Genomic DNA, 12,266 nt, shown 5'->3' on the forward strand with positions numbered 1-12,266 from the left:
GAGGTCAATTCTGCAGATTGGTCTCATCCTGTTGCTTGGATGTATACTTGGATAGTATCCTTAATTAAATGCTGTATGAGACCATTAGAATAGATTTGGTTCCATCTCTATCAGATTAATCAGAGTAGCCGATGAAGTGGCAAACTCAGGAAATTCATCAGAAGCCATCTGTACAAAGTGCTGTGGAGGCCAGAAGAGGAATAACTGTTTAGCATGGAGGCCTGGAAGGTCCTTATACAGGAAATGAAATGTATTTGATCTGAGCTATGGATGAGGAGTGGGGCCAAGTGTGCCCTCTTTACAGATGAGGAACCTGAGGCACAGAAGTTAAACAACTTGCCAAGCTTACTTAGCTAGGAAGTGGGAAGTCAGGATTGGAGTCAAGATCGCTTCACCTCCAAATACAGAGCTTGCTACTAAACTTCACTTCACTGCCTCGGGCATTAGACTGAGACCAGCAAAGCACTGAGAGAGACTTGGCATTAGCTCTAGATGTTTTTCTAAAACTGACTTGGTGATCCAAGTTGGTGATTGTGTGCTTGGAGGGGTCTGGTGAAAAACCCTAGGACTTTGTATGAACCAATCTTTAAAAATGAAATATTTTAGACAAATAATAAGGCTTAAAGAATAATAAAGTGAACACCCATGAACCCACTGCCACCTTTAAAAAATATATGTTACCGACACAATTGAAGTCCCTTGGGTTTTCTTAATCACACCCTACTTCCTGCACTCCCAGAAGTGACTGAATTTGCTGTTTCTTATTCCTTTGCATTTTCTTCACACGTGTCCACTAACAATACATAGTATTATTATTTTACATGTTTTAAAACTTTATATATTGTGTTTGGTTGAGCGTTCCCAAGATTCAGATTCAGCCCTAGATTCAGAGATTTGCTAGAAGTACTCACAGGACTGAAACAGGAGGGAAGGGGGCAGGGCACAACCTTTAAAAGAATGACATAACCCGAGGACAGAACATAAACTGATTAGAACCAAACAGGTCCAAGGTGGCAGATGAGTCACCTTCCACTAGACCCTCAGTATATGCTCATTGTAACACATAAGCAAGCTAAATGACACACCTACAAGCACCATGATAGTTCCAAGGCTGACCATAAAGCTAAAAAATTAGGCAGTGGCCTGATTCCTAGAAATCCCCGCCCCTTCTCCCAAATAGCTGGAATACTCCTCCCACTCATTAGCCTATGCAATTACCCACCTCTATAAAAACTGACAACCCCATACCCTGGGGCTGCTCTCGCCTTCTGAGATGGCCCACACTCTGTCTGTGGAGTGTGTTTCTCTCTAAATAAATCCACTTCTTACCTCTGACTTTGTCTCTCACTGAATTCTTTCTGCGATGAGACATCAAGAACCTGAGCTTCATTAAGTCCTGAGACCAGGTGTGTGATCTCAGTTAAAAGACTGTGGGTTCAAGTCCCAATCTGGATTTTGGCTGGGTTCGAGTCCCGGCCGGTGGGTTCAAGTCCCAGTTGGAGTTACACGGTTTCAGCACTAGGCTATAGTTGTATTCATGGCTAAGATTGATTACAGCAATGTATTTAGTATGGACACACACTGGATCATCAGAGAAAAGGACTGCAGGCTGATTCGGAAAGAATCCATGTATAGGCTTTCTTATGCTCTCTCCCTCTCATGAGAGATCACTAAGCACACACTTTCCCCCAGCACAAATGCAGCATGTGTGCCATGTTTCTGTCTAGAGAACCCATTAGAGACTCAGCATCCACAGTTTTTACTGGCCACGTGGGCACTCTCTTCCCAGCATGTTTCAAAATTCCAGATTCTCAGAAGGAAAGCAGGTGTTTAGCATAAACTGTAATATGTTCAAATAGCCTGTGCATGGACTACTTTCATAAATTGGAATTCTACTATAGGAAGAGCTTTCCTTTCTCCCGTTTATAATATTTATTCAATTGTCCATGTTAATGTGGACTTGTGGGTTTTTATCTTATCCAGCGGGTCGTAATCTAATACTATTATTTTCTCAAAAAATATATACACATGCACACACATACATATATAAAATAACACATACAAATATAATTTTTATTTTCTTAAGTGTGGGTTGCCCAATGCTCTGGATCTCTGGACCTTTTAGTTGAGTCCCCTCTGAGGCCCGGAACCTTCGCTCCACTCTCAAGCTGTCCAGGGAAGTTCTAAGCGTGATACCCATCAACAGACCGGCAACCAATAGGTGCGAGCGTGGGAAAAGGGGACTGAAGACAGAGGAGCGGAATGGAGGGGTGAGGGGCGGAGCCAGGGAGCTGCGCAGCCATTGGAGGGGGTGGTGGTCGGGTGGTGGGAGAGGAAGGGGCAAATCCTAAGCCACGGCTAGGTCGGGACTGGGGGCCGGAGAGAGGAGGGATATCCCAGCCTGGGCGGCGAAGGGACCGGGCGGCGGAAGGAGAGGGGTGGGGCTTTGGCTGAAATGGCCCGAGGGGGCGGGGCTGACTCCCCGCCGCAGCCTACGGCCTGTCCCAACCGTAGGCGGCCTGCGGTCTCCGCGGTTCCGGGACCGGCTTTCGTACCTGCTCTTCTCGGTGTTTTGGGTCTGTCAGACCCGCTGCTGGCCTCTCGAGGTCTCTGTCGGCCTGCTTCTTTACTTTTCGTGGTTTGTGTCCGCGTCCGCAGTCCCTTTCCTGTCTCCCCAGCGTTGGTTATTCTCCCGGGCTTCAGTGTCCGAGACGTGAGGGCTTGACCCCGCGCCCAGACGTACCCCAAGAGAGATGGAGGAGCCGGGGTCCCGCGCAGGTGAGTGGGGCTGGGAGACTGGAGAGCCCCCCAAAACGTGGGGGACAGGTTTGGCAGCACTTTCTGGGCTTAGGGAATCCAGTCTGCGGGGAATATTGGGTCAGACACACCCCAGTTGGCTAGGGTCTCAGACAGAGCCAGAAAGTATTTTTGGCTAGGTCTATTTTTGTTTTCCTTCGACAGAAGCCAAACTTTAGAGATGAAAGGGATCTGAGACTGGGAAAGCCCTTCTTACTTAAGGGGGTCTGTGGGCAGCAGAGAGCCCTGAGCTGAAACTTAGGAGACTTGGGCCTTGGTCCGGGTTTTGTTACTGACTCATTGAGTGGCCTTAGAGGAGTTTATTCCCCTCTGTGGGCCTGAGTTTTCCAATGTGTACCATGAGAAGGGTTTGGACCACAGGATCTTCAAAGGCCTGGAGTGTGATGGTTGCTCCTTAAGTATTAATAGTTAGGGGTGAATAAAGAAAGGAGGCCTGGGCTTCCCTGGTGGCGCAGTGCTTGAGAGTCCGCCTGCCGATGCAGGAGACGCGGGTTCGTGCCCCGTTTCGGGAAGATCCCACATGCCGCGGAGCGGCTGGGCCCGTGAGCCATGGCCGCTGAGCCTGCGCGTCCGGAGCCTGTGCTCCGCAAATGGGAGAGGCCACAACAGTGAGAGGCCCGCATAACGCAAGGAAAAAAAAAAAAAAAAAAAAAAAGAAAGGAGGCCTCCTTCTGGGGTTCACTGGAGGCTGCTTGGCGCTCTGGATTAATTGGAGTCTGTGGAATTACACTTGAGAAAGCTTGAGAAATAGGGATATTATCTCCATTACAAGTGAGGAAACTGAGGTTCAGAGGTGAATTTGACTTGCTAGTGTCAAAGCCAAGTCAGTCTTCAAAGTCCATGCTACACTATATTTTCTTCCAGTGAAAGAGCAGGGAGGGCTTGATTGAAAGGTGATTATATGGAGTGGCAGTTAATCACGTAGAGTTCTCTGCTAAAATGAACAACTCCAGAGCAGAACTGTATCTGAGTCTTCTCTATCCCTAGCTCCTGGCTTATGGTTTGTGCGAAACAGTTTGGGTATCAATGCCAGAGTCACCACCTGTGTTACCACTGTCATCAACATGATCAGCATAATTAATAAAAAGTAATGATAGGGACTCTAATTGTTATAGTGATAGCAAAGCCATAAGTGAAATTGTGAAGACATCTGAATTTATAATACTTTTACTTACATAGTGCTTTAAAGTTTATAAAACATTTTTGAGTGGTTCTTCATTCAGTCATCTTAGGTAGGTATTATTGTCATCCACATTTTATAAGCAAGGAATCCAAGACCTAGAGAAATTAACTGACTAGCACAAGGTCACGCAGTAAGAACTTGTGCTTCTCCTTACGTGCTCTTTTCACTTCCTCTCCTTTTCTTTTTTCCTAGTCCTCCCTGCCCATTCCCATGCTTATTCTGTGCTTCATTCTTCTTACCACCCAGAGACATCCTGTTTTTGTGTTAACCAATAATCATGTGTTGGCTGATGATTAATAGTATTGATATTAGCTTATATATCTTATAAGAGTTTTAATTATGACCTCTCCCAGAGGTGCAAAGGGATTTAAATACTTTTAAGAAGGGGAGTTGTAATTGTGGTTGTCATTATCATCATCATCATCCACAGGTTTCAAGGAGTAAAACTAGAATATGTAGTGATTGACAGTCTAAAAATAGTAACTGTCCTATATTGAGCTCATACTGTGTCATGGGCCCTGTAACAGACACTTAAACTTTTAAACTTAATTCTTTCACTCATTCTACTGAATCTTATAAATGGGGATCCAGAAGCATAGAGAAGTTAAATCACATGCCCAAGTTCATGCAGTCCTGGTCTGGTCCACACCTTATGTTCTAAACCATTACAACAGCTTGGCCCAGGGACAGATCTTTACTTAGAAGAAAGCCTGACCCTGTGGCAGGAGAGCCTGAATTGGGGAGAGAGGTGTGCTCACGTACGGTGTGAGGAAGACAACTGAGAGCCCGGAATTGGAATGAGGGGAGGCTTTTCTTCCGGACTCAGGAGGCCACCTCCCCGCCCCCTCAGATAGTGAGCTGTGATTCTTCTTGCTTTAGGTTAGGAACAAGTGAAATGAATTATTCATATGCTAAATAAATCATTCATATGCTGTCAATGACAAAGCTTGTCTTGATTGACACTATGAGGCTGTAGCCCAAAGCAGTGCAACTTTCCCCTTTAGTTCAGTGCCCTGAAGGCTACCTGAGAGAGAGGTCTTAAATGCATACTTGATCTTGACATTCCTCTGCCAAACACTGTTGAGTGGCTCCCTACCTGTGGGAATAAACACCTTAATAAGGTATCAAAGCCTCCCAGGATTTGCACTCACCTGACCCCTTCAGTCCCACCTTTGCTTACAGCTTTTGCGCTCCACTGTAGTTGTACTGGATTACTGCGAGTCCCCACAGCTCACTGTGTTTTCTGTGACCTTTAGGCTTTTCACATCCACTCCCTCTGCCCTTCTCCTTTTCACCCTTCAGTTGGCTATAACCCACTATTCATCCTTTAAGATCCAGCTCACCCATTCATTCAATCATTCAATGAATATTTGTCAAGTGCCTGTGAATTACCAGGTAAGGTTCTAGGTGTAGAGGCATATCAGGGAATAAAACAGACATATCCCTGCCCTTTATGGAACTTCTATTCTGTGGGGTATATTAAATAAGTATAATATATGGGTGATGGTAAGTGGCATGGAGAATAGAGCAGGAAAAGGGGATAGAGAGGGGCAAGGAAGTTGTGGGAGTTGTCAGGGAAGGCCTCACTGATTGGATGATGTTTGAGTAGAGCTGAAGGAGGTGAGGGAGTGAGGTCTGCCTATCTGAATGTTCCAGGCCCAGAGTATAAGGATGTGAGACAGGAGATCCCGTGGCTTATTACCCCTCCAAAACTCCACCACTGCTGCCTTCGTCTAGACAGTTGCCCTTTTCTGTTTTCCTGCATGCTCTCATGTTGACCTCTAAAGTAGCACTTACTACATGATATTGTAATTGTCTATGTATATGTCTGTTTCGCTTACCTGGATGTGGGTTTCTTGAGGGCAGGGACCTCTGATTCCTTTCTGTCTCCTCAGCACCTACATTATGGTCTAACTTTCTGAGTGGGCACTCAGAAATATTTATTAAATAAGTGAGTAAGGCCTTATGGCCCTCATTCTTACAGCCTGATTATTTTTACAAATGATTTGGAAGACAGAGCTTGGATGACAGGTGGTGAGAGAAAATATAGTAATTCTAAGCTTGGTTCTGTCTGTCTGACTGGATTCCCCTTTTGGGCCTCTGAGAAGTTGGACACCTGATTTTCTTTGAGAAGTGTACCTAGAGATTTCCATTTTCAGCATTATGGCAGGCTAGCTAACCTGTAAAATGGTGGATAAATATAACAAAGTCTTTTATAGCTGAATTTGCAAGAATGTAAGAGAAATCCCCAGGCCTAAAAACCAAGAGTAAACTGAAAACTGGAGAGGTTAGCCCCTTTACCTGACCTCAGCTGCCCTAGATGTTTGCATGTCCCACTTACCTAGAAGCTTGGGCTTTAATATACCTGCTGTTACAGTGAATGAAACTATGGGCCCACCGGGGTTTGACTCTGGTTGGAAGTTAGATCCCTGCATGAAGCTAGATGCCTTGAAAATCTGTATCCTCTAATCAAGTGGAAAAGGAAAAAGAAATCTTACTACTGACAGAGGTGACAAAGAAGATTGCCTCTTCTAGGCTCCAATAGAAGGGGAAAGTTTGCCTAGAGAATTCTTTTTTTTTAATAAATAAATAAATTTATTTAAAAAAAAAACAAGGGCTTCCCTGGTGTCGCAGTGGTTGAGAGTCCGCCTGCCGATGCAGGGGACATGGGTTCGTGCCCCGGTCCGGGAAGATCCCACATGCCACGGAGCGGCTGGGCCCGTGAGCCATGGCCGTTGAGCCTGCACGTCCGGAGGCTGTGCTCCGCAACAGTGAGAGGCCTGCGGACCGCCAAAAAAAAAAAAAAAAAAAAAAAAAAACAAAAACAACCAAAAAAAACAGGACAAAGATTCCCATATAACTTTCGTACAGACTTACCAATTTGTAACATTTTACCCCTTTTGCTATATCATTTCCTCCCTGTCTCTGTCCCTCTCTGTCTCTGTCCTTGTCTCTTCATGCATACATACGTACATACATACATACACACATACATAAGTGTGTGTGTCTAATATTTCTTCAGAATCACTTGAGACCAATTTGCACACATCATCCGCATCTACCTGCCTGGAGAATTCTTAACCACAGGCATTCCCTCATATGGATTTGGGTTTATGTTTAGATTACCTGAATGGCCTAAAAACTCCATGCCAAGAAATTGACATTAGAAACCATCCAGGCTGGTAATACCTCTGAATGCTCAGCATAAGCACATACAGAATCTCTCTGGAGAGGCACTTGACACAGGCTGCATAGGATTCCCACAGAGTCTGGAGGATAGACTTGTTAAATGAGAGTGCCTATTTTATGCTTTGTACTGTTGAGATCATGATGTTACTTTTGTATAAAAAAATAAACATTTGAGTACATCTTTGCCTCCCAGTGATCTCCAGAAATGGAATGATAGAGCAGAACTTGTATACAAGCCAGCATTTGAATGTGGACACATGTTTATCTGCCTCCTATCCTTGCAGAGGTCATGGAAGAAATGACATCGTGCTCCTTCAACAGCCCTCTGTTCCAGCAGGAGGACAAGAGAGGGATCACCTACCGGATCCCAGCCTTGCTCTATGTGCCCCCTACCCACACCTTCCTGGCCTTTGCAGAGAAGCGCTCCTCGAGCAGGGATGAGGATGCTCTCCACCTGGTGCTGAGGCGAGGGTTGAGGACTGGGCACTCAGTACAGGTGACTCCTTATCCCAGATCTGAGCCTGGGCCTCAGTTTCTACACTGCTCTGAGTATATCAGAGTCTGTGTCTTTTCCTATCAGTGCAAGAAAAGCCTTGTGTCAGAGCTGAGGAGGAAAAAAAGCAGTAACAGCAATGCTTTCAGTTACTGAGTACTTACTGTGTGCCAGGGGCACACTGAATCTCACAGCCATTCTGTGATGTAGGAACTATTGTCAGTCACATTTTACAAATGAGGAAACTGAGGCTCAGAGAGGTTGCTATTTGCTCAAGCTCACACAGCTATAATAAAGCAGTGAAAGCAGGCTTCCAACTCAGTCTCTGGCTAGAGGCCTCCATGGTTTGTTCAGTTTGGCCAACATGTGGTGTGTTTTTCATTCACATTCTCTTTTATCCTCATAAGTCATCGAAAGAAGTAAGCATTGTTAATCCAGTTTTGCTGATGAGGGATCCTGGTGCTCCAACAGGTAGGTGGCTTGTTCAAGCCCACAGCTACCAGGAGATGCGGGGGAGGATGATGACACCCATACTCCCGCTTCTCTTCCCCTTCCTGCTCTTCCTCTCCCCTGTGCTTTATGTGAGGTAAATATTATGAGGCCCGTTTTACAACAGGAAACTGGAGCTCGGAAGTAAAGTGACTTGCCTTAGGCACACACCTAATAAGAGGCAGAAATGGGTTTGGCGCCCTTGTCCCTAAGTAGCACATGTTTACTGTGTTTTTATGGGGGAGAGAATGGTTGCTGCTCTTGGGCCTATGAACTATAGGGTTACTTCAGATCCCATTTTTCTCATTGTTGCCTTTTATCTCTCAGAGATTGCTGAAGTGAGGATGAGGTGAGACAATGGACTTGAGAGTTACACACATACATACATTTTTTATAAGAGGTACTTTAATCCCTCTAACCTTTTCTACTCACAGAAACCTCACCATTAAAACTTCATGTCCATAGGGATGCCTTGTTTTGCTGTTACAGTGCAAATGCTATTCTGCTGATGGTGGCCCTTGCCAGCAACCCCTGTTTTTGCTTTTGATGACTTACTCACATTTCCCTGTAGGGAAGTTTTTTACTTCAGGGAATTTCCATTCCCTGCTCTTACACCTTGTCACAAGTCTTTCTTATGGTTTCCCAGGGTCAAACCTCTGCTTATATCCCGGGTGTCCTGTAGCCCAACTTGCAGTTCTAGCTCTTTTGTTTCCTCCAGGACAGGCAATGCCTGTGGTTATGTTGCCCTGCTTTCTGTCACAGACAGTTGGGCGGTTAAGTGTTTTTTTATCAGACCATACCTGTTACATAACCTCACTGCCCAGTAGTCACACACATTCACAAATGTGTCCACTTTAACTCATTCTCTCTTCTCTTTATTTTATTCACATTAATTCTCTCATTTACTTAATTGTAGTATCTTAAAGTTAGAAGAATTATCAGCCCAACTTCTTTCCCAATATAGAAATCTTCTGTATTCCATTGGTAGCTACTAATAGCTTAGTGGTTAAGAGCCTGGCTTTGGAGTCAGGCAAGACCTATCATTTATTGGCTGTGAACTTGAATACCTGACTCTTCTCTGTTTCACTGTCTGCAAAATATAATTAATAATAGCAATTACATAGTAGGAACTCAACATGAGTCATCTTCTGTTAAGGGTCTACTTACACAGCTCCTCAAATGAGGAACTTAATCCTGTAGCAACTGTTTTGGAATGAGACGATCTGTACTTCTCTATAATTACCCATTGGTCTTGTCCTGCCTTCTGTGCATTGTTTAGGTAAAGTCCCTTTTCTGGAGAACTGCTCTTTGATGTATCTGAAAACGGTATTCACACCCTCTGAGTCTTCTACTTTTTGGGTTCAACAGCTTCAGTTCTTTTAGCAGCTGCTTAGACCACAGTCTTGATTTGGTTTCTGGTCCCTTGAAAACTGTGATTACTGTCCTTGGGACCTGGTGTGGGATGTCAGTGTCTTTTTTCAAAGTATGGTACTCAGAATTGAACTTAGGACCCTAGGGGTAGACTGACCAGCTCAGCAGTGAGGTGGCTATCCCACCTTGTATCTTTTTTTTTTTTTCGGTACGCGGGCCTCTCACTGTTGTGGCCTCTCGTTGCGGAGAACAGGCTCTGGACGCGCAGGCTCAGCGGCCATTGCTCACGGGCCCAGCCGCTTTGCGGCATGTGGTATCTTCCTGGACCGGGGCACGAACCCGCGCCCCCTGCATCAGCAGGCGGACTCTCAACCACTGCGCCACCAGGGAAGCCCCACCACCTTGTATCCTTTTAATACAGCCTAAGTGACATTTACTTTTTTTTTAAAATAAGTTTATTTACGTATTTATTTATTTTTGGCTGCGTTGGGTCTTCATTGCTGCGCGCCAGCTTTCTCTAGTTGTGGTGAGTGGGGGAGCTACTCTTCGTTGCGGTTCGGGTTCGCGGGCTTCTCATTGCGGTGGTGGTTTCTCTTGTTGCAGAGCATGGGCTCTAGGCACGTGGGCTTCAGTAGTTGTGGCTCATGGGCTCTAGAGCGCAGGCTCAGTAGTTGTGGCGCACGGACTTAGCTGCTCCGCGGCATGTGGGATCTTCCTGGACCAGGGCTCAAACCCATGTCCCCTGCATTGGCAGGCGGATTCTTAACCACTGACCCACCAGGGAAGTCCGACATTTACTTTTTTGGTAGCTGCATAAACGTTAAGTAGATGGTCAACTAAAACCTCCAAGACTTTTTCACATTTTTTGTTCTTTTTAAAACAGTTTTAATTGTGGTAAAATACACCTAATGTAAAACTTTCCATCTTAACCATTTTAAGTGTACATTGCAGTATTGTTAACTGTATTACATCGTTATGCAACGGGTCTCTAGAACTTATTCATCAGTGCATGACTCTAACTTTATACTCATTGAACAACTCATTTCCCCCACCTCAAGCCCCTAGACATTACTATTGTACTTTGTTTCTATGAATTTGATTACATTAGATACTTCATGTAAGTGGAATCATGCAATATTTTGTCTTTTTCTGATTGGCTTATTTACTTAGTATAACATCCTCAAGGTTCATCCATGTCATAGCATTATGTCAGGATTTCCTTCTTATTGTATGTTAATCCATTATTTCATTTATCCATTTCGTTTATCCATTCATTCCTTTATCCATTTTGTTTATCCATTCATCAGTTGATGGACGCTTAAGTTGCTCCCACTTTTGGCTATTGTGAACATGGGTGTGCAAATGTCTCTTCAAGACTGTTCTTTGAATTCTTTTGGATTTAGACCTAGAAGTTGAATTGCTGGATCATGTGGTAATTCTATTGATATTTAAAATTTTTGAGGAACCTCCATACTGTTTCCACAGTGACTGCACCATTTTGTATTTCTCCACATCCTCACCAACACTTACTTCGTTTTGTGGGGGGATTTTGATAGTAGCCATCCTAATGGATATGAACTGATTTCATTATGATTTTGATTTGCATTCCTCTAATTATTAGCAGTGTTCAGTATCTTTTCATATGCTTGTCGGCCATTACATTTGTTGTTCTTTTTTTTTTTTTAAACTAATTTATTTATTTATTTTTGGCTGCATTGGGTCTTCATTGCTGTGTGCTGGCTTTCTCTAGTTGTGGCGAGCAGGGGCTACTCTTCATTGCGGTGCGCGGGCTTCTCATTGTGGTGGCTTCTCTTGTTGCGGAGCACGGGCTCTAAGCGCGCAGGCTCAGTAGTTGTGGCTCGTGGGCTGTAGAGCACAGGCTCAGTAGTTGTGGCGCATGGCTTAGTTGCTCCACGGCATGTGGGATCTTCCAGGACCAGGGCTTGACCCCGTGTCCCCTGCATTGGCAGGCGGATTCTTAACCACTGTGCCAGCAGGGAAGCCCACATTTGTTGTTCTTTAATCACGTTTCTCCATCTAAATTTTTAAGCCCAAGACTTGTTTTATCTCTGTCAAGCCTCAGCTTGTGCCATTGCTTCCACCTGGTTGAGATCATTTGGCTTCTAACGCTTTCATGTTTTGTTCACACTTCTTTTTCCAGCTTCATGTCAACTTTATATTAGACATATCTGGCCCATTTCATTTTCTCCTCTCAGCTAGTAAGGATGGCTGAGCTTCTGACTTTGCAATGACTGGACTGCCCAATATTTTTTTTTTCTTCCTGTTCTTAAAGGGAGTATCTGTGTGAATGGATTTCTTATATCTTCCTGGATCCTGCTCAAGGTTGTTGATCGGAGCAATCTTAACCATCCAAATGAGTTTGCAGCTGTTACTTCTCATCAGATCACATATTCAGTGCTATCCATGAAGTGTTGGTTTCCCCACAGGGTGTTAAGGACACAGGGGTACTATCCCCAGGGTGACAACAGAAAATTAAATCTGCTCCCCAGACCCTCTTGTTGGCACTTGGAAGGGAGAGGAGGCACGTACTGGAGAAACGTGGAGAAGAGCCTCCATGCATTGTTTATAGAGTATTGTTTCCATCTGAGAGCACTTCAGTGATCCTTTTTCCTTGCATCCCTTCTTCCTTCCTCCCACTTTCCTCCATTCCTCTCTCCCTCTGTCATCTTTCTTCCTTTCTCTTTCCTTTCCTTTTTTCTTCAA

The 12,266-nt window shown here is 44.7% G+C and overlaps 1 protein-coding gene across 1 annotated transcript in view; it reads left to right on the forward strand.

The window, feature by feature from the left end:
- Positions 1 to 2,753: 2,753 nt before the first annotated feature.
- NEU3 (neuraminidase 3) overlaps positions 2,754 to 12,266 on the forward strand; it is a 15,294-nt gene continuing 5,781 nt past the window's right edge. The window contains exons 1-2 of the mRNA XM_007448104.1: positions 2,754 to 2,778; positions 7,474 to 7,685. Coding sequence (XP_007448166.1) covers positions 2,754 to 2,778; positions 7,474 to 7,685 — 237 coding nt within the window. The remainder of the gene's footprint in view (positions 2,779 to 7,473; positions 7,686 to 12,266) is intronic.

Source organism: Lipotes vexillifer, unplaced genomic scaffold, assembly GCF_000442215.2.
Source record: "Lipotes vexillifer unplaced genomic scaffold, Lipotes_vexillifer_v1.1 scaffold640, whole genome shotgun sequence".
In the NCBI taxonomy this organism is placed as follows: domain Eukaryota; kingdom Metazoa; phylum Chordata; class Mammalia; order Artiodactyla; family Lipotidae; genus Lipotes; species Lipotes vexillifer.